Source organism: Ceratotherium simum, chromosome 1 (assembly GCF_057802395.1).
Source record: "Ceratotherium simum simum isolate JZ-2026a chromosome 1, ASM5780239v1, whole genome shotgun sequence".
Taxonomy (NCBI): Eukaryota; Metazoa; Chordata; class Mammalia; order Perissodactyla; family Rhinocerotidae; genus Ceratotherium; species Ceratotherium simum.
Window position 1 is genome coordinate 103359337 of NC_141900.1, and position 21827 is coordinate 103381163.

At 53.6% G+C, this 21827-nt stretch overlaps 1 protein-coding gene across 2 annotated transcripts; it reads left to right on the forward strand.

The window, feature by feature from the left end:
* Nucleotides 1–1384: 1384 nt before the first annotated feature.
* Nucleotides 1385–21606, forward strand: ZNF775 (zinc finger protein 775). Of its 2 annotated transcripts, XM_087432834.1 has the most exons (3): nucleotides 1411–1457; nucleotides 11079–11156; nucleotides 19196–21606. In XM_087432834.1, the coding sequence occupies exons 2-3, from the start codon at nucleotides 11126–11128 to the stop codon at nucleotides 20779–20781; spliced, it is 1617 nt and encodes a 538-aa protein (XP_087288960.1). In that variant the 5' UTR covers nucleotides 1411–1457; nucleotides 11079–11125; the 3' UTR covers nucleotides 20782–21606. The 2 variants fall into 2 exon arrangements, with proteins under 2 accessions (XP_087288971.1, XP_087288960.1); XM_087432845.1 differs by lacking the exon at nucleotides 11079–11156 and having other exon boundaries at nucleotides 1385–1457.
* Nucleotides 21607–21827: the final 221 nt, after the last annotated feature.

Sequence of the window (21827 nt, forward strand, 5' to 3'; positions counted from 1 at the left end):
GAACAAGCCTTTACTGAACCTCCACTAGGTACTCTGGAAAATAGACGAATGAGACTCTTGAAGAGTTGATGGCCTGGTGGTATCGGGCCTCTGTGTAGGGTTTTATACTTTACAAATGCTTCTATAAACCATAGAACCAGTTAGGGTCCTGCACAAATCCATAAGGTACATATATAACTAGAAAATTATTAACTCTTTTACAGATGAATAAGTCAAAATCCAGAGACAGAAAAAAGTGTCTTTTGTAAAAGCTGCACATGAACGTTGTGGCATAACTGGCAGAAACTCGGTCCCCCAGTTTCCTTGCGTTATGAGGCTGAACAGCAGCTGGCCACCTGGCAAGTGCTTAGTAGGCAGCTGCTGACTGGTTCATTCAAATAAGGTCCACCAGCTTAACAGTAAGCTTTGTAGCAAGGCTGAGAGAGAGGCCCAGCTTCTGTTTGTGTCAACCTCGTGTCTCAAAGGCGGTTTCTAAGCAGCTCAGGAGAGAATCCTGCCAGCGGGACTTGACCTAGCTGGCCCCCTTGAGGTAGCAGTGTGAGGAATTCTACTGACATAAAGGAGAATTTCCTTCCAATCAGGCTGGGTAGATGAGAAAATTCTCTTTCCTGAAGGTCTCCAGGAATAGAGACACTCCTTCGGGGTCTGGACCCTACCTCTAAATCAGCGGTGACACTCGACCTAGGAACAGAACCTCCGCAGGTCGCTGTTTCCTCAACTAGACCGGGGTGGGGGCGGGGGGTTGGACCTAACGATGTCTGAGTCTCTCCTAGAGACCCCAGGGTCATTTATCTCGCGCCCACGACGTGCCTGGGCCACGCGGGTGCGGAAGGCGCACGGACACGCACCTCTCACTCTACACCAGGTGTGCTGCACTGCCAATTACCACCACTGTGTCCAATGCACACGCCAGTGTGAGCGTCGGAGCGGGGTTCGTGCGTCTTGTTCCCCGGATCCCGGCACCAAGGGCGGTGCGGGCGCGTCCCTGAGTCGGACTGAGAGTCGCCGAGTGACTGGATCGATTTCAGAGCGCGCGTCGGCGGGGTGGGGAAGAGCGGGGTCTCCGGCGCCGTCAGGTCTCCAGCAGCCCGGCCTCGCCCCCGCCCCCGCCCCTCCTCCCCGGAGCTCCAGCCCCCGGCCCGGCGCCCGGAGGCCAACGCGTTAACGCCGCGGGGGGCCCAGAAAGACCCCGCAGGAGGCGAGGTCAGCTCGCCCACCCCGGGCATTGGCTCTGGAGAACAAAGGGGCCGCCCCGCGGGCTTCTCCGATAGGGCCGAGCTGGTCATCTGAGCGGCGCCGCCAATCGGGCAGCGGGGCGGCCCCGGGGACGGCCAGGCCCGCCAGCCAATCAGGGGCGCGCACCCGCCCCGCCGCCCCGGGACTGGCGGGGCCGGAGAGCCCAGTGCCCAAGTCGCCCCGGGGTGGCAGTTCCCGTTAACCTTAGCCACAAAGTCAAGGTATTTATTCCTGTCCCCTCCCTGCGAGTCTCTGTGAATCCGGGCGGGGAGGGGCGTGCGGAGGGACGGACCGTGCTGTGGGGCCAGCGCCCGGACCGCTCCTCCCGCGCTGCCTCCACCCAGCCTCGGGCTGGAGGCGGTCTCGGGGTCCCCTGAGCCCCCGCGCTCCGGCCCCGAACTCTCCCCATCCCACACAGCCCATGTGGACAGGGGCCCGGGTCGTGCAAGGGGAGGGGCTGCAGGCTGGGGCAGAGAGCCGGGGGGGAGCGTCCTGAGAGCGGGGAACCGGGAGGTGAGCGGGGGCAACGCCCCTCGGGCCCTCCGGGCGCGCTAGACCAGAGCGATGTCCCAGTATCCAGGAGCTGTGTCAATCTCCCCGAAAGGCCGAGTTCCCGAAGGGCAGGAACCCCGGTGCTCGCTGCAGAGTGACAAGTAGTAGCAGCTTAATAAATGATAAAACGAGTGGGCATCGGGATGAGGTGAGAACAATGAGAGGGAAGCACCGTGGAAATTGAAAGTGTGTATGTGAGGGGTCTCCCCGAAACTTCCCTTCCAGGAAAATGGGCACAGGGGCCAAGATCTCAGTGGGGGTGGGGGTAGGGGTAGGGGCTGGGGACTTCTTTCCCTGTAAAGGTGGAGGTTATAGAGATGCTGCCCTCTCCAGCCCCTGGGGCAGGATGGAGCCTGGAGCGGGTCCTGGTCAGCCAGACCTGGGGCTGGGTGTGGTCAGAGCCCCAGAGCTTGAGGCCAGGTGATGTCCAGGCTCCACTGTCAGCTGCTCTGGGTTCCTGTGTTCATCTGTGAAAGGAAGAGATTAGAGGGTATTAGTCTCCTTTCAGCTCTAAGGTTCCATGAATCTGTGCTTCTAATCTGTTTTGGATTTAAATTTCTTTTATTTAGATGTTTCTTTATTAAAATTTTTATCAATGGTTTACAGCACGTGGGACCTTGTGCTGGGTGTTGGGGAGAAACACTCTCTGTGTTGAGATGTTTACAGGCTTGTTGTGGAGGCTGACAAATTGTAATTACATCGTGTGTATGGTACTGGGTTGCGTGGGAGCACAGGTTAACCTGAGAAGGGCCCCTAACCAAGCCTGTCATCTCCAAAGAGGCTTCCTGGTCTGGGCTGGGCAGAGGAGAGTTGGGCAAGGGTATTCTAAGGCTGGTCACTGGCGTGCGAAGACATGCCAGGTCAGGGAGCCGCATGCTGGGACAGTGGGGTGGGTTGGGGTGCAGTCAGGAAGGTGAGCAGAGGCCAGATTCTAAACTCTCTTGCCAAGAAACTTCTAGCTGAATGTGAAAGTGCTGGGGACCCACTGAAGTATTTTAAGCAAAGCAGAAACATGTCCAAATTGTAACTTTGGGAAAATTGCTTTGAGTTCTGGGTGGTGAATGGGGTGGGAGGGGCAAGATAAGCTATAAAGGGGTGCAGTCTCCAGCTGAGAGGTGGTGAGGCCTGAACTAAGGCAGCAGCAGTGGGATATCTTGCAGGGATTAAAAAGAGTGCTGGTGACCGGGGCACTGTGAGGGTTGTGTCTGTGGTAGGAGGGTGGTGGTGGTGGTGGTGGTTTTGAGAGCCCTGATGAAGACTCCCTGTACCCCTGGAGAGGCAAGGGATGCCCAGAGTGGGTGGGGGGTTGTCTGTCCACGCACCTGCCCCCTGCGAGGGTTAAGCTGAGGAATCCGAGGTTTGGGGGGGGCCTGGAGGGAGGGCTTGGTCTCACTCTCTTTGAGGCAGGGAAAGGCACCTCTGGGCCTTGCTTTCCTAATCGACAAGGGGGAATCACTCCCTACCCTTTCCAAGCTCCTTAGAATGCAGCAAGGAGTGGAAAAGTGTTTCTGAATTAAAATGTGACACCTGTTCAAAGTGTTGTTAGCGGTTGGTTTTGTCCCTTGCCTTCAGATCAGGGAATGGGGTCCCCGGCCCTGGCAGGCTCCTGAGTCTTGGACTTGGGGTGGAGGAATACGGGTGCTGCTCTCTCCTCTCTAAAGGGAGACGGATGAGCAAAGACAGGATGGGGACGCTGTGGGTTAGGACAGGCCTGGGGGCAGGAAGGTGGGGCTGGGACAGTCCCAGCGAAGGTGTGCGTGTTGGGCAGGTGGAGGCAGCGGTCGGTCCTGGAAGGAGGTGTCTCAGGTACTGGCCTGGGGTTCAACTAGGGACCTCCAGGAGGTGGGCAGGCATGTCGGGATAAGGCAGCTGACCTGGCTGCCTGGCCGTCCATGGAGCTGCTTCCCAGGGAATGCTGGTGGAAGCAACTGAAGTCACTAACCTGGCTGTTCCTACAGGGCACCCCTGAGGTACAGTTCTTACAGCGTGGGGAGCGGGGAGGGGACCTGAAAAGAATTCATCCTGCACCTTGAACATTTTTCAGAGTCCTTTTACACTATCCGCACTCTCCCCCTGCCTGATGTAATAATTCTGTACACAGGAGCAAGTGTGATTATTTCCATTTGCAGATGGGGAAACTGAGGCCCAGAGAGGAAAGTGGCTGGCCCGGGGTCACATGGCTAACCAGAAACAAACCTGAGCCCAAGGTGTCAGGCCTCCCCATCCTGGGTTCTTTCCACTAAGGTGTTCCAGTTCTGTGGGTGATGGCCTGCCCCTCCCCTGCCCCACCGCTGTCCTCTCCTGGGACTGAGGACTGCAGTGTGTGGGAGGCTGAGGTGTGAAGACGCTGGAGTAGGAGAGGGGGAAGGGACAGGGCTTGGAGGACGGGTAACAATGGGGGGACACTTGATCCAGCGCTGAGTGAGATCCAGGGAGTCAGGAGGAGGTGTTCTTGGAGAGCAGGGTGGGTGAAGGGAGAGGAAGATGAAGTGGAGGCCCTGAGTGGCTGGGGAGCCGTTGTGGGAGTTGTAGAGGGTTAGGGTTAAGCTGGGCGTGCCTTAAGCTGGGGTGCGGGGTGGAGGCCAGCCTCTAAATTATGGACGCGGCTCTCACCTGGTCTGCATAGGACCTCTGGGCTTGCTTGTCTGTCCCTTGGCACGGGGCTGTATCAGGTGGGAAGCAGGTGTCCTGGCTTTGAGATAACATTTTAAAGCCACTTGTTGGCAATTGGTTTGTGTGTCCTCCTTGGTCATAAACTCTGGATGAGAGGAGGGTGTGAGGTCTGGTGGGTCCAGGGACAGGGGACTGATGCCTGGAGAGGGAGCTGATTATCCAGAGGCCCGCCAGAGCACCACCCAGGGGACAGGCCTCCTGCTGGACTGGCCTTTGTAGGACTGGCCTTGGAGGAGGGCCTGGTGGCTGTGGAACTGGTCCTGGGAGACAGAGGCCGCACTGGCTCCCTCCCCACAACAAAGTTGGGGTGTGAGGCCATCGGGGCTCACCTGAGATGAGCCTTTGAGCCACAGGCCAGCACATGGCTTCTAGTCCAGCCCCTGCCTGGCGCTCAGGCCCCCAGCCTCCTTTTCCTGCTTTCCCCACTGCCCACCCAGCCCCTCCACCGCGACTGGGTTAGGCACCCTCACCAGCCCAGAGGAGCCCCCCTCCCCGCCAAGCCTCCGCCGGGGCTGTGGGGGTCCAATGCTGTACCTGAGGCTGCTCTGTAGAGCGCACGGCTCTGCAGGCTGTCCTGACAATAAGGCTGGTCTATGCCCTCTCCTCCTTCGAGGCCGGCTCAGGTTGGTGAGCAGTGTTTGGGGCCCCTGTGTGGGCGCTGGGGCCTCCGGAGACTCTGAAGCAGCTTGAAGGAGGGATGGTTTAGGAAGAGTGACGGCAGTGGGGGCGTTTGGAGAGGGCTTGGAATATGCGAGCGTGGGTTGTTCTCAGGCCGTTATCATGGGAGAGAAGAGACACTGCTGGTTTATAGCTTCAGAAGGTGTGGTTTCCACAGACCGCCTCACCTGGTGCTCCTAACCCGCAGAGCAGGTGTTGTCAGTCACCTTCACCGCTGGGAACCTGGGCCTAGAGGTGCGGTGACTTGCCAAGGACAGGTGGGCTGGAACTCAGGGCTCCTGGCCTGCAAGGGGCAGCCCCGGCTGAGGAGCCAGCCTCTGGGGGCTGAGGGTCACAGGGGAAAGGGAAGGGACCTCCTGTTTCCTCCTGGGCTAGACCCCCTGCAGGCATGGCCTTGGGAGGGGTCTCAGGCTGCCCTGGGCTTGCTGGGCAGAGCCTAGTTCTCTTTCTAGGGCTCTCTGTTCCACCCAGCTTCTCCCCAGCTGGCTGCAGCCTTCCCTGGCCTCATGCTGCCCCTCCCCCAGCACAGGTAACCCAACAGGTGTCTGTCCCCTGTCATACTACCTCCCATCTCTGCTCCGTCTCTGGTCAGAGCTTCCTGGCTTGCTGTGGACGTGTCACTCGTTTCTGCCCCTGAGTTCCGTTCCTGGGAGCAGTATGCCTGCTGGGATGGGCATGGATGTGTGAGGGTACTTGCTTCAGCGTAGATGCGCATTTCTGTTTCCACCGGTGTGACTTGTGCTATATGGTTCCTGTCGGCATGCTTGTGTCTCTGAGGATCTGTCGGTGTCTCTGTGGGTTTTCAGATATCTCAATTTCTCTGTACTTCCCATGTGTAGTTGTCCAGGTGTTGTCATATCTCTGTACTTTTGCATCTTTGAAGTTTGTGTACTTAGCTGTGTCAGATGTAGATATGATTGTCTCCGGATGTATTTATGTGTGCGTTTCGTGTTTATACCAGTTTCTTCTCCTGTGCCTATGACTGGATATTTTAAATGAAACATCCACTGATATTAACTGAAATCAGTTTCCCAGGTGGAGGACATCCTTGACTAGTGCTGATGTATTTGTGGTTAGTGATGAAGCGCTGAGGCCAGAGGAACCCCCTCTTCAGTCCCCCATTTGTTTCATTCATTCATTCACTCACCTTCTGCATGTGCGGGACCGGGCGGGGCAGCCCCCGCCTTCCTGGAGCTGACAGGAATGCCCCCCAATAGAACTCTGTGAACGTGGAAATCTTCGCTGACGTTACGGCAGCTCTAGCCACATGTGGCTGTCGAGCACTTTAAATGTGGCCAGTGTGATTGAGAAACTGAATTATTGAGAAACTGAATTATTAATTTTATTTATATAAATTTAAATAACCATATGTGGGTGTAGAAGCCAAACTCCTGAAAATGGTTTGGTAATTCCCGTACCTTCTCTTAAGAGGTGCCGTGGGGCAGGCTGACCCTACTTCAGTGCTGGCCCCAGCACGTACGGGCTGTGTGACCTTGAGCCTGTGGTTCCCTAGCCATACATGGTTGTGAAGGATGGAATGGCGATGCTTGTGCTTGGTACACGGTTGGCGTGCAGCAGGAGGTGGCACTCTCCCTTTCCCTGTTGGAGTCTTGGCTGACCACACCCTCTTCTTTCCATAGCCAGATCAATATCGAGGGGATCAGGGAAGCCCCCGCTTCTCTCAGTAATGAGGGTAGGAGAGGCAGAGCCTCTGCACCCGGGGAGCACTCTGAGAACTCACCTCACGGCGGGTGGAGACAGGCTGCAGCCCATGCACCCTCGCCCACCCCTTTGCAACGCTGGCCTGGACCCACTCCCTGGGCTCTGACCTGCGCAGCCTGCACGGTGAGTCAGGGCAAGGAGAGGAGAGGCGGGGCCTGCCCACAGGGAAACTGGAACCACTGAGGAAATAAGGCTGAGGGGGGTCCAGTCAGGGAAAGGGTGGGAGGCCGGGTGGGGTGGGCGATGCACTGGGGACCAGGTGGGGTTAAATTGGCTGGGGGTTGGGAAAGATGTGGGAAAGGTGGAGGAGCATGGCCCCCTGCTGGTGTGGCGGACTAGGGCAGGGGGTTGCTGCACATGGAGGGCGTGCCTGGGGAAGACGGCTCCTGTCCCTGTTTCCTGTGGGGGTGGGGTTGTGGGTACAGGCGAGCAGCCTGACGTGGCCCTGGTCGGGGCTCATGGCTGAGCAGGGCCTGGGAGCTGGGCCTTTGGCTAGAGTCGGGAGATGTCACCCCTCCAAGCCTCAGCTCCTGATGAAAGGCGTGTGGCCAGTCCCCGCCCCACTGGTGACAAAGGACATGTGAGGCGCCATCCCCTTCTCCTTCCCCACCTGGGGCCTAAGTCTGTGAAGAGAGATGTGCTTGGCTGGTACAAAAGTTCCCGGGGCCTGAGCTGGGGAGGACATAGGGAGACCCGGACATGTCCCTGCCCTGCTTCTCCCGGCCTGTGGCCTTTCTCCTCACCCCAGCTGCTGTCCGCCCCCTGCCTATCCCCAAGTTTCTGCTAAGACCAAAGCTCCTTTGTTACCTTCCCCTGTCCCCAGACCTCACCACCTGCTGCAGACCACAATCCCCGCTTTGTGTGGTCTGGCAGTTGTCATGGCAGCTGCCTGGCGGAGGCCTTCCTGTTGAGAGGGCTCGCATCCCGACTGCAGCCTGGCCCGGTGTGGGGAGGGCCGGGCCCAGGGCCAGGTGCTGGGAAGGGGGAAGCGGCCAGGCCCTGTCCCGAGACCCATCCCCTGCGTGTGCCCTGCTCCCCACGGAACTTGCTGGGCAGGGAGGGGAAAGGTCACTGGAGATCGGGGTCTGCCCCTGCGTGACAGACCGAGCGGCCTTTGGAGACTCCATGTGGGCACTGGTGGGGGTGGCGGGCCGGCCCCCGTTGCCTCCTGTTTTCTGACCGGGGCATTTTGCTGGGTGGCCTGCTTGCCAGGTTCCTGGGCATCTCTTGGGTCCGCTGAGGGATGTGTCAGGTGGGGCCGGCGGGTAGTGTGTAGGAAGGGGCCTGCAGTGTGGCGTAGCAGGGCGGAAGGCTGAACGAGAGAGAAGGTGCAGCTTGGGGCTCGCTGACCTAGAAAGACTTGGCTTCGCGGGGACTTTCCGTTTGGCTATCTCAGGGTTTTGTCTGCAGGACACCTGCTGGCCTGTTTCCAGACACATCCCATCTGAGCACAGAGGTGAGGTGGCCCCCGAGACATGGCCTACCTGCCTCCCATCCTGTGCTCTGTGCCTCCCCTTCTACCTCTGCCCTCTCGTTTCTTACTTCTTCCCCTGGGGCCCATGAGGGTCCCTTTCCTTCCCTTTCCACTCTGTGCCTCCTTGGACCACCAGCCCTGCTTTCCTTGAGCCCTGGTGAGGCCGGACAGAGGTGCCTAGAGATAGGAGGAGCTGCTCTGGTAACTCCCTGGGAATTGTTCACCAAGAATTGAAGCCCTCTGTCCCTGAGGCAATTTGTAGGTCCTAATACTTCTTGGAAGACAAGAATGGATCAAGTAGGACTGATTTGATTGGGCTCCAGGGCTCTCTGTTGTGTTGTGTCGGGGTTTTGTGAATAAGGCCAAGGCCCTCCCTCCGTCCTCACCCCCCTGCACTGTGGCCCGGCCTCTGGCGCCCCCGTGTGAGTTTCCCCGTGTCGAGGTAGCCTCCCTGCTCGCCAGTCCTCTGAGTCTTTTTAGGCAGATGTTGAATCTCCAATTGGTGAGAGGTTTCCCCAGCTGTGGGACACAGAGTAACCCGGAGGGAAGAGGGGCGCTAAGGCAGGAGCAATAGCATCCATCAGGGCCCCACAGTGGCCTTTTCCTCCCCTCTTCTTGTGGCCACCTTTTCTCTGCACCACAGGTGGGTTTTAGTGTCTATAAGAAACCACAGTAGCGGTGCGGAACAGACCCCTGCTGGGGAAACAGAATTAAAAACAAAATCTCCTGCCAACTCAGAAAAGCTCCCCACAGAAGTAGGAGAGAAAGAGAACAGTTTTTTTTTTTTTTAACTGAATAAGCATTAAACCAGAATGAGATGCACATCACCAGCCATCCGCTAAGAGATTGCAAAGACAGAAAGAAATCTCACCCTGCTATACAGCCCAACAGATACCATACCTGGTCCTCAGGTGAGAGGACTGAACGGCACCATTTGCACACAGAGTTCATCCTAAATTCACCTGGTAATTGGGGTGACCACCTGTGTTAGCAGACTGCCTTTATCCAAAGGAGAAATACACTTCTCCTATTTTTGTGACAGGAGGTATTTATGCAGCATGGGGCCAGGTGCCATGGGGGCTGGGAGACAGGGCTCCATGTCCCTTGATGGTTACATTTCAAAGAGCTGGCTCCTAGGTCCTTGAGAAGGACAGTCCTGGGGTGTAAAGCTGGCAAGAGGCTTATTTAGCTTTTAAAAAGATTTACAGACATCTCAAAGGGGCAGAGAAAAATTCACAATGACAAGTTTTCTAAGGAAAGAGATGGTGGTTATGGGGAAAGTCTCCCTTTTTGCAGCAGCGAAAATGATTTTTCTTGTTTTCAGATTTGTATTTACTCTTGTACCCCTGCCCCCACCTCTCTGGGTGGGGACCAGATTCCCAGCCTGGGTCTCTGTCCCCAGAGTGGCTGCTGGAAGGGGACCTGGGAGAGGGGAGGGGTGAGACCCTAAGGATGGTGTCTCAGGGAGGCTCTCCCACCCGCTGAGGTGGGGAGCAAGGGAAGCCTGGTTTCCTGGGAGGTGGTTGAGCCGAGGGGCCTGGAAGGAAGCGCTGACTGACACCCGGAAAAGCCCCTTGGTAGTGCAGGTAGCACAGCATGAGCTGAGCAGACACCCCAGATCCTTGCTGGGGCCCGTTGGGAGTGCGGGGGGCTAAGGGGATGTAGGCATATGAAACAAGATCCCCATTCTTAGGCAGTTCAGGTGCCAGCGTGGAGAAGATGAGCCCATGTGAGTGTAGTCAGCGGGCAGCACTTTCATGCCACACACGGATGTTAAGTGCCCTCTGTGTGGGGGCTCTATCCCAGACTCTGGGGACTCGGCAGTGAGCACGAAAAGCTCATGTCCGCGCAGTGACGGGAATAAACAGATAAGTAAATATCACGTCAGGTGGTGAAAAGTGTCGTGGAGGAACGTGAGGTGGAGTTCTCGTTGTGACTTTACAGAGTAGGCAGGGAAGGCTGCTCTGAGGAGGTGACATTTAGGCAGAGACCTGCAAGAGGCGAGGGGGCCCTGCAGAGATCTAGGGCAGAGCACTCCACGCTGAGGGAGCCAGTGCAGAGCCTGAAGCCACTGAGCAGCTGGACTCATCCCGATCATGTTCCAGGCATGGAATGAGCCAGTCAGATGTTCAAGGACTTGAGCATTAAAGAGGAAGAAGAGCCCCAACTTGGTGAGCTAGTTAACTAGTAGCTAGTTAATAACTAGTACCCTGGATGGACTGTGTGTCTTCTGGGAGGGAGAGGGATGGCTGGGAGGCTCCCTGGAAGGTGTGTGCTGGAATGGGGAAGGGGACTTTGGAAGAGGGGGACCTTCCAGGGGGTCTGCATGACCACTCAGTGGGTCTCTAAACTTCCTTGAGTTTCCTGGTTCTCACGTGTGGCATCCTTCACACCCCACCCTGCAGATGTTGAGAGTGTGGGCGTGAGGTCTGGTCTGGGAGTTAGAAGACCTGGGATCTTGCCCAGCTCTGCCATTCAGCCACCTCTGTGACTTGGGCCATGTCAGTGGCCCTCTCTGGCCTCAGTTTCCTCTTCATAAAATGGGAATTATGCCTATTTTACCTGCCTAGCAGGTATGTGTGCAATTTAAAAAAAACCCCTGCACATTTCAACTGAGGTCATGGGTAGAAAAGCTCTTGAAAAAGAGGGAATGCATTCTATGAGGTGACAGGAGGACTGAGAATCCCATTTTGTCCTTGTCCCCGAGACCAACTCTCTTTCTTTGCTCCCATCTCACCCGCAGACAGCAGGGCAGGGAGCTGCCGCGCTGATGCCAAGGGGCCTCCAGGGATGGAGAGTGGCCTGGCTGGCGCCAGCACAGGTAAGAGAGAAGAAGGAAGGTGGGAGCCAACCGCAGTTCCTCCCCCGGATCTGTCTTCCCTGTCCCCCCAAGCTGAGCATGAGTTGCTGCCCTCACTAGTAGCTTATGGGCTGTAGAATTGCAGGGCAGGACCAGGACATTGAGGGTCATGTCAAAGAATGGAACAAAGACAGACTGTGGGAGCTAAGAAAAGGACAAAGCCCAGCCATGACTTGCCAGGCAAGGGGACACACGCGTACACACACACCCTGTGTAGAAATTTGCCGCACAGGGAGAGTGAGGTGTTTGTTAAGTGCTGGAATGGGGAGTCCATGGTGGGCATGCTAATCAACGTTGAAAACCAGCTCTCTGGGTAGGAGGAGTGGTTGAAACAAGCCTGTTCTTCGTGGGTCAGGAAAGTGTCTTCAGTTTGGTCCATTGAAGCTTCCTGGGGTCACTCCGAGTTCTCGGTCTGTATCAGCTGGCACCACTTAGAGCTGGTTGAGAAGAAATATGGCAGTCGGGTTGTGGGGTCTCCCAAGCAGGTGCTGCTGCAAGCAGAAAGTTCCCCTGTACAGTCACGTGCTCTTGCGGAAGCCCCTCCCCAGGATCCCTACTTCTGGGATGGAGCAGACCCCAGCGTCTGAGGCCAGCTCTCACAGCCTCTTTTGCGAGCTTTGGGGCAAGAATGGCTCTGGCCCTGGGAGGGAGTGGGGTTCGGGAGCATCCGCAGTCCCTGGGAACCCTGCCCCGAGGCTGGCCCAGTGACTCAGGCTTCTTTACCTCCCTCTCTGCCCAGGGCAGTTGGTCCATAGACCCAGAGCCTCTAGCCTCCCAGGATAATCATTTCAATGGACCTACTACTGAGACAAAATTCAGGCAGTAGGATAAAGAAGAAATGAAGCAGCCTGCTCAAAGGGGGCCAGTGTGATACACGCACACCACGCTGTTCTGGGGCTGGCTCCTGTGGCCACACCACCTCCCAGTCTGGCTGCCTCCTTGCCTGCACGGCTGGCTGTCACTCCAGCGTTGAGAGCCCTGGGTGTGCGTGATGCTGACATTACCGTAATTGCAGGAAAATGTAGGGTAGGTAGTTCCAAATGTTTTATTTATTTATTTATTCTTTTGTGAGGGAGATCAGCCCTGAGCTAACATCCGTGCCGATCCTCCTCTTTTTGCTGAGGAAGACCGGCTCTGAGCCAACATCTATTGCCAATCCTCCTCCTTTTTTTTTTTCCCCCCAAAGCCCCAGTAGATAGTTGTACATCATAGCTGCACATCCTTCTAGTTGCTGTATGTGGGACATGGCCTCAGCATGGCCGGACAAGCAGTGCGTCGGTGCGCGCCCGGGATCCGAACCCGGGCCGCCAGTAGCGGAGCGTGCGTACTTAACCGCTAAGCCATGGGGCTGGCCCCCAAGTATTTTAGAAGGACCCTTTTTCCCAGATAAACTCGTAAGTGGAACCCTAATTCAGATGTAAGCGATGGAGTCCTCCAGAGCCCAGTCTCCCCCTACGGCAACTTCTGAGGCACCCTCTGGTCTTAGGGAAGAGGTGGAAAGACACTGGCCTGGACCCGGGAGGCACCGGGAACTGCAGGCCCCCTTGGGCTGCAGCTCCTTCTTGCCAGCTCTGGGCCCTCCACAGCACCTGCCGCCTGCTGGCAGAATGACTCATGCTGATGGACAAAGTTTTCAGATTATTGAGCACTTACCTCTTTTTAGCACCTTTTAATTTTTATTTATTTTATATGATTTTCTGAATTGTGGTAAAATATACATAACATGAAAGTTACCATTTTAACGAGTACAGTTCAGTGGCATTAATTACATTCACAATGTTAGATAACCATCACCACTATTTCCAGAACTTTTGCATCACGCCAGAAGCTCTGTACCCATTAAGCAATAGCTCCCCATTTAGCACCTTTTTATTTTATCTGAACCATTCAGAATTTTTAAAAAATGATCCTTTTGTGCTGACTGAGGAGCGTTCCCTTTGTTTCAGGACTCCCTCCAGAGGCCTGTCCTCCTGAGGGAAGGTGCCCTGTGACCACTAAAGTCCCAGCACATGCCCTTCACAGCGTCCACACCACATCCCTGAGCTTCAGGGCCTCCTCACACAGCCGTGTCCCTTGTACCTGCCCGGTGCCCTATAGCAGTGGACGTGAGTGTTCTCTGGGCCTTCAGGCCGGAGCCATCTTTCCCGCTGGGGAGGGCGAGGCTTCACAGCCATCAGCCACCGTGATGGATGTCAAGGCCAGGTTTAATCAGGGCAAGGCAGTGACTTCTGTGGGGCTCTGGGGCACTAATGGGTTCCCTGTCACTCGGGGACAGTGGTGCCCCTCTTGCTTGAGTATATTTTGGACACCTAGCCCCATTAAACACTTCCACTGGCCAACATTGCAGTGCGTCTAAGGAAACATTCTTATAATCCGTTAAACTCATTTCACTTGTATATTCAATTCCTGCCAGTATAAGTTTTAAATCGCCACTTTCATTTTCAAACTATTACTCCTGCTAACATGATTTCTCACAACCAAGCACCTGGGGAGGCCTCACAACATCATTTTGCCAGGAGGAAAACTGCCCCCTTGTGGGTACTTTCCATAACACCCCCACCCAAACCCTTATCCCCCATGGTCACAATCAGTTTCTGTGCCCTCATGATGGCCAGCAAGGCTGTGGAGTGGAGCAGAGCTCTTTGGCCCTAGAACTAAAGGCTGCCAGATTAGAGGGGAGGTTTTTTCTTTATTTCTTAAAATATTTTAAAGATTTTTAAATGATAATATTTGAACATTCTCATAAAAATTCAAACAATACAGATTAAAGTGAAGGTCCCCTTTGACCTCTCCATCCAGTCCTTCTGTTGTCCATATCATCTACAGGGTGACTCCCATCTTCAGTTTGGTGTGAGTTGTCCTGGGTCATGCATATATACGTACATAGAGAGGAATATATAGTTTTATTTTTCATAAATGGCACCAAATGATTGGTATTGGTTTTTGATTTTTTATTTTCTCAAAATGTTTTGGAAGTCTTTTCACATCAGTATACATAGGTATTTTTCATTCTTTTAAGTTGCTGCATAGTATTCCATATTATGAAGGAAGTGATAATTTTGTTAAACTATTATTGATGGGTAATTAGATTTTCTTCCATTTTTTGCTAATTACCAATATTCAGTGAATGTTCCTGGACATTCCTCTTTGCACTTATATGTAAATATTTCTTCGGATAAACACCTAGAGTGAAATGCTGTGTGGAAGGTTATACACATTTATAATTTTAGTAATCACTTTCAAATTGTCCTCCAAAAAGTTTATGAACTGAACTGAACTAGTTTATGCCCCCAGCACACCTTCCCCCTGCCCTCTGTAGTTTCCACGTGTGTTGTGAAGTAGGGATGTTATCAATCTTTTCAATATTTGCCGGTGTGATGGGTGAAAAGACACTTCACTGTTGTTTTGCATTTTGCTGATTACTAGTGAGGTTAACCCTCTTTTCGTCCTATCTACTGGAGTCCTTTATATATGCTGGATATTAATCCTTGATCTGTTATGTATCTGCACACATTTTCTCCTAGACCTGTGCTGTCCAGTATGTGGCCACTAGCCATATATGGTTATTTAAATTTAAATTTAGACTTAAATTAAGTTAAATTCAGTTCCTCAGTTGTACTAGCCAAATTTCAAGTGCTCAGTCACCACATGGGGCTAGAGGCTACTGTATTGGACAGCTCGGACGTAAAACATTTTCACTGTTACAGAAAGCTCTATTGGAAAATGCTGCCCCAAACTATCATTCCTATTTTACTTATGTTTGTGGTAGCTTTTGTTTTTATGTTTTGTATCCTGTTTGAGAAAGTTTTTAATTACCTCTAGATACTGAAAAAATTCTCCTAGTTCTTCTAATACTTGTACTTTCTTCTTTTAAACCAGCACTTAAATCCATTTGGCACTGATTTTTATAAACAGTATGAACTAGGAATCTAACTTAATATTTTTCCCAAAAAGATGGTTAATTGGTCCTAAATCAGTGAATAGGCCAGCCTTGCACCATTGACTTGGAATGCCACCTTGCATTGTATATCAAACGATTCTGTTCCATTGATCTGTCTATGGTATGTATTCTACACCATTTTAATTATTGTATTTAGCTTTTTTTCCTTTGGTGGAAGGGAATCTGATCCACAGCCTCACCTCACCAGGCTCACCGTGGAGCAGCCAAATCAATAGCAACTGCATTAGCCAAAACTTTTTTTTAATGGACTTTATTTTTTAGAGCAGTTTTAGGTTTACAGAAGATTGTGCAGAAAGTACAGAGCGTTCCCTAGAGCCCTGCCCTCCAGTGTCTCCTATGATTAACATTTGCATTAGTGTGGTACATTTGTTACAATTGATGGGCCTTTATTAATACATTATTATTAAATAAAGTCTGTAGTTACATTAGGGTTCACTCTCTGAGTTGTACATTCTGTGGGTTTTACAAGTGCATAATGTCCTGTATCCACCACTACAGTATCATACAGAATAGTTTTTCTGCCCTAAAAATCCTGTGTTCCACCTACTCATCCCTTCCCCCTGCAAGCCCCGCCCCCCAGCCCCTGGCAACCACTGATCTTTTGACTGTCTCCATAGTTCTACCTTTTCCAGAATGTCATATCTTTGGAATCATATAATATGTAGCCTTTTCAGACTGGCTTCTTTCACTTAGTGATATGCATTTACATTTCCTCCATGTCTTTTCACGGCTTGATAGCTCATTTATTTTAATTGCTGAATAATACTCCATTGTCTGGTGTACCACTGTCTATCCATTCCCTACTGAAGGACATCTCTTAGTTGCTTCCAAGTTTTGATGGTTATGAATAAAACTGCTAAAAACATCTGTAGGCGGGTTTTTGTGTGGACATAAATTTTCAACTCCTTTGGGTAAATACTTAGGAGAGTGATTGCTGGATTGTATGGTAAGAGTATGTTTAGTTCTGTAAGAAACTAACAAGCTTCCAGAGTGGCTGTACCATTTTGCATTCCCACCAGCAATGCATGAGAGTTCCTGTTTCCTCGCCAGCAGTTGGTGTTGTCAATGTTTTGGATTTTAGCCATTCTAATAGGTGTGTGGTGGTAGTATTTTAGCTTTTAATGTTGTATAAGGCAAATTCTTCTTTGCTCAGTTTTAGAATTTTCTGGGTGATTTATGCACATTGTAAATATTAGAAGTTACTTAATTGGGATTACACTGAATTTAAACATTCGTTTTGCAGTAAAGAGCTTCTTGCCTTCTCATCTAGGAATATGATGTATCTGTCCTTTTACTTACATTTTCTTTATCTCTTCAATTAAGTTTAATATTTTTCTTTATAAAAGTTTTGCATGTATATTAGGTATATTCTCAGTAATTATAGTTTTAATTGCCATTTTTTAAAGTTTATGAATTTTGGGGGCCCAGCCCAGTGGCGTAGTGGTTAAGTGCATGCGCTCCGCTTTGGCAGCCCGGAGTTGACAGGTTTGGATCCTGGGTGCCGACCTACGCACCACTTCTCAGGCCATGCTGTGGCAGGTGTCCCACATATAAAGTGGAGGAGGACTGGCAACAGATGTTAGCTCAGGGCTAATCTTCCTCACACACACACAAAAAGTTATGAATTTTTGTTTTTGTATCTGGCAATCTTGCTGAAACTTTTATTTCTAATACTTTGTCAGTGGATTCTCTTGTACATTCTAGGTTAATAGTCATCAGCAAATGCCAGTTTTCTCTTCCTTTCCAATATTTACATATATTTTTCTTTTTTCTTTTTTTTTTTTTTGCTGAGGAAGAGTCACCCTGAGCTAACACCTATTGCCAATCATCCTCTATTTTGTATGTGAGCCACTGCCACAGCATGGCCACTGACAGACAAGTGGTGTAGGTCTGCGCCCAGGAACCAAACCCGGGCCGCTGATGCAGAGTACGCTGAACCGAACCACTAGACCCCAGGGGCTGGCCCTATTTTTCTGTTTTCCCCTCTGCTTTGGCTAGTGCCTCAAGGACAGTGTTGAGGAGTGGCAGTGGCAGTGAGCATCCTCGTCTTGTCCTAACCTGAATGGGCTTCTGATCTTTTGGCTTTGGTTTTAACATTTGCTGCAGTTTCTAGTGTAGCTCCTTTGTCAACCCAGGAAAGTGTTTTATATTATATTATATTCCTAGTTTGCCAAGAGCTTCCTTCCTTCATTTTTTATTTCCTCTTCCCTCCTTCGCTTTTTCCTTCGTTCCCTCTAGAAATGGTGTTGAATTTTATATGACTTTTTTGCATCTATTGAGATGGTATAAGGTTTTTCACTTAAAAAGAATTAATGTTGTGAATTATATTGAGCCATCTTGTCTTTCCTGGGGAAGATCCCAGCAAGGTCATGACCTGTTGTTCTTTTACTACTGCTGAACCTGCTGTGCTAATGTTTTTGCTTGCTTGCTTGTTTGTCTCTTGTGTCTACTTTGAAAGAACAATAAACCTACAATTTCCTGCCCACCCCACCCTTGTCTTGTTTTGCTACTGGATCATGCTAGTAGGCTCCCTCCCTCCTCTTCTCCCAGCCACTGTCCTGGTTTATGTAAGCTGGGAGTGATTCTTCCCTTGACGTTTTAGTAGAACTAGTTTATACAGTTAACTGGCCTGTTACCCATTTTCGAGGTGGAACTTTGGCTTTCTTTTCAGTCTCTTCTAATAGTTTATATAGACACGTTTTCTACCTACTCTTGAGTCAGTTTTGTTAATTTATATTTTCTCACAAAATCATCCATTTTATATAGATTTTTCAAATTGATATAACATCTACACATAGTATTTTAGGATTTTCAGGATTCTTTTTATATTTATCTGTCCCTTTTATCATATAATCTCTGCTTTTATCTTTATTAATTCCTTCCTCCTACTTCCTTTGGGTTTATTTTGTTGTCTTTTTAATATTGGAACCTGCTGTTTAGACTTTCTTCTTTGTTGACAACTGTTTCATTTCACCCACTTTTTATTGAAGTATAACACACAGAAAGTGCATCGGTTGCAAGCTCTATAAATTCCTATACAGTAAAGACGCCCTCGTGACCAGCATCCAGATCCAGAAAGAACATTGCCAGAAGCCCGAAAGTCCCCTCAGGCCCCCTTCCAATCACCGTTCCCTCTCTAAGGGGCCATTATCCTGACTTCTAATTCACCAATTAGTTTTGCCAGCTTTTGAACCTCATACAAATGGAATCATGCAGTCTGCATTAGGTGTTTGTAGTAGACCTTTTCCATCACAGCTCCTCATGTCCACGAGCTGGGGAAACACAGCGCCGGCAGACCTGAGCACAGTGTTCAGCCTGAGCACGGTGTACCAGAGGGTTAGCCGCAGTGTGTGGGGCACTCTGGAGAGTAAAGTGGACTAGGTTTAGTACAAGGACAAGGCTGCACCTATTCTGGGTGCTGAGACTTCTCTGGCCTACTTTCTTGTTCTTGGTTTTGTGGAAAAAAGGTGAGATTGCCAAACAGCCAAGGTCAAAGAAGATGAGGTGCCCATGCACTATGGCAGCTGCCCTGGAGAGGGCCTGGTGGTGATGTGGGGCTTGGACACCCAGCCACGGAGAGACTGGGCATGCACTTGCTTAGCAAGCACCTAGCACAAGGAGCCTCTTAGAAAAAGAAGGAGCTCTTTTGAAACTTGGCCATTTTCTGCTTGCTCCCTGGGTGGGAAGACTTCTCTGACTGGTCTGTGTAACCTCTGCCTCTCCTGGGCCTCGGGCAGAGAAGGCGGGCAGCGGTGTGTGACTGGCACAGCAGCATTCACTCCTCTTTCCTTTCCTGGACTTTTTCTTTGCTATCTCCACACCCCAACCTGCCCTTACCTATGGTCCTTTCTATCTTCCCCTCCTCTCCACTTTCTCCTTTTCCTCTTCTCCCTTTTAAAATCTTCCTCCTGCTTTCTTTTCTCCCGCTTTACCTTCCGCTATGCTCTGCCCCGCCAGCACTTCTTTCCTCTCTCGGGCTCTCTCTCCACCCCACGACAGCGAATGACTCTCCCGTCCTCTTCCCGTTTGCCTCCCGCAGGAGATGGGCTGCTGATGAAGATCAAGCAAGAGAAGCCGGAGTGGCTGCTGCAGACGTCAGTGCCGCAGGGCGCCCTTTCCGAGAAGGATAAGGAAAACATTTTCCAGCAGCATCGGGGCCTCCCGCCATGCCAGACCATGGGGAAGCCTCGAGCCTTAGGGAGACAGGAGGAGACCGGGGGTCCAAGGTGGGCGCCTCCCACTGAGCAGGACCGAGGGCTGGCCGGTAGGGCTCCAGGGGCAGCCCCTGGCCCCCTGAACCCCGCTCCTTCTGCTGGCGAGGGTCACTTTGTGTGCCTGGACTGCGGGAAGAGGTTCAGCTGGTGGTCGTCCCTGAAGATCCACCAGCGCACCCACACCGGGGAGAAGCCGTACCTCTGCGGCAAGTGCGGCAAGAGCTTCAGCCAGAAGCCCAACCTGGCGCGCCACCAGCGGCACCACACTGGCGAGAGGCCCTTCTGCTGCCCCGAGTGCGCCAGGCGCTTCAGCCAGAAGCAGCACCTGCTAAAGCACCAGAAGACCCACTCTCGGCCAGCCACCCTCTCGTGCCCTGAGTGCGAGCGCTGCTTCCGCCACCAGGTGGGCCTCCGCATCCACCTGCGCGCGCACGCCCGGGACCGCCAGGGCGCCCGCGCCAGCCTCCACGAGCTGCTCCGGGACGCCGCGGCCCGCAGGGGCCGTCGCCTGAGGACGGGGCCGCCGCGGGGGCGCCCCGAGTGGGCCTGGCTGGGCCTCTGCCAGGGGTGGTGGCGCCAGCCCGAGGCCCGGACCGCAGTCCCCGCCGCGGCGGGGCCGGGCGAGCAGCGCCAGTTCATCTGCAACGAGTGCGGCAAGAGCTTCTCGTGGTGGTCGTCGCTGAACATCCACCAGCGCATCCACACGGGCGAGCGGCCTTACCCGTGCCCCGAGTGCGGGCGCCGCTTCAGCCAGAAGCCCAACCTCACACGGCACCTGCGCAACCACACGGGCGAGCGCCCGCACCCCTGCCCGCTCTGCGGCCGCAGCTTCCGCCAGAAGCAGCACCTGCTCAAGCACCAGCGCACGCACCTCCGCGGCGCCCAGGCGGCGCGCTGCCCCAGTTGCGGCCAGAGCTGCCCGAGCCCCGCGGCGCTGCGGGCCCACCAGCGCGCGCACGCCGCCGCCGAGGCCGGGCTGGGCGCCGCACCGCGCTCGGAGCCCCAGGCCCAGGGGCCCCCGGGCCTGTCGGCGCCGCCGCGCAGCCCCCAGCCGGCGCGGGGCGCTGGGACCGTGCTGTGGGGCCGAGCGCGGGCGGGCCTGGCCGGGCCCGGCGAGCAGCGCCAGTTCATCTGCAACGAGTGCGGCAAGAGCTTCTCGTGGTGGTCGGCGCTCACCATCCATCGGCGCATCCACACGGGCGAGCGGCCCTACCCGTGCCCGGAGTGCGGGCGCCGCTTCAGCCAGAAGCCCAACCTCACGCGCCACCGGCGCAACCACACAGGCGAGCGGCCCTACCTCTGCGCCGCCTGCGGCCGCGGCTTCAGCCAGAAGCAGCACTTGCTCAAGCACCAGCGCGTCCACCGGGGGGCCCTGGCGCCTACCCCCAGCGCCAAGGACGAGGCGCTTTAGCGCGCCTGGACTCCAGCAGACCCCCCGGGGGGTGCTTGCGGGGGTGCGGGTGGGGAGTGGGGAATGGTCAGGAATAGTGGCTTTTAGGACCCCGGGGGGTAAGACGCTATCAAAAGGTGGTTTCCTCAAGGCTCTGAAGGCCTGAGAACAGAATTCCAGAAGCATCCCGTAGGGGGAACGAGAAAGTTCCGGGGCGGGCAGAAGGAGGAAGTAAGATAAAATATTCTTCGCATTGGAGCCTCCGTCTGTATAGTTCCTCAGAGGCGGGACCCCAGCCCTCAGGCACCGAGTGACCGGGCTGTGGGGGCTCTGGGAGAGGCTCCTTGGTGTGAAATGGCCCAGGCCTGGACTGGTCAGCTGTAGCACCAGCGTGTCACACTCGGGCTGTGGGATGGCCAGGGGCCGTCCGCGTGGGAGAGTCTTCACAGACTCACAGACACCGAGGATGGAAGCCAGAAGCTGTGACTGAGGCGGGGCAAGCGTATTCGCAGTGCCAAGGGCAGGCCCTGCCCTTAACGGCCATTCGGTACATTTTTGGAAGGAGTGAATGGTTCCATGGTCCTTAACCCCGAGTACCCTGCTGCACAGAGTACGGGACCCTAGGCTGGCCTGACCCTAGGACTGGTATGTGTGTGGTGGTCAGGGGCTGGGGCACAAACCTCTCTCAGCTGAGGTTTGGTGGCTTGAGGAGGGACTGCGGCAGGAGAGAGCTAAATGTGCTGCTCCTGCTTGTGGGCTGGGGCCTGCTATGTGGCTGATTGGCAAACTTGGATCCTTATCAATGGCGGTGTTGCAGAAGAGGAAAATGAAGGATTGACTGTCTCATGTGGGCTCATGTCCTTTCTAAGATTCCCTTTCTGAACTTGGCTGTGTGTGTGCTCGGGACCAGGACGGGGAGCTTTGGCCGTGAGCATAGCAGCTGCCCAGGCTCAGTACTTGCTGGGGGTGGAGGGCAGTGTTCTCTTCCTCTCTCTAAGACAACTTGATCTTTTCCCTCATAGCTCCTTCAGCCCCTAGCCCCCCAGAGGTCACCCTCATGCCTTTCC

Bases quoted from the DNA above. Each gene is read 5' to 3' on its own strand.
- ZNF775 (XM_087432834.1), top strand. From the start codon at position 11,126: ATGGAGAGTGGCCTGGCTGGCGCCAGCACAG. The intron at 11,157-19,195 runs GTAAGAGAGAAG...TGCCTCCCGCAG, and splicing joins CCTGGCTGGCGCCAGCACAG to GAGATGGGCTGCTGATGAAG.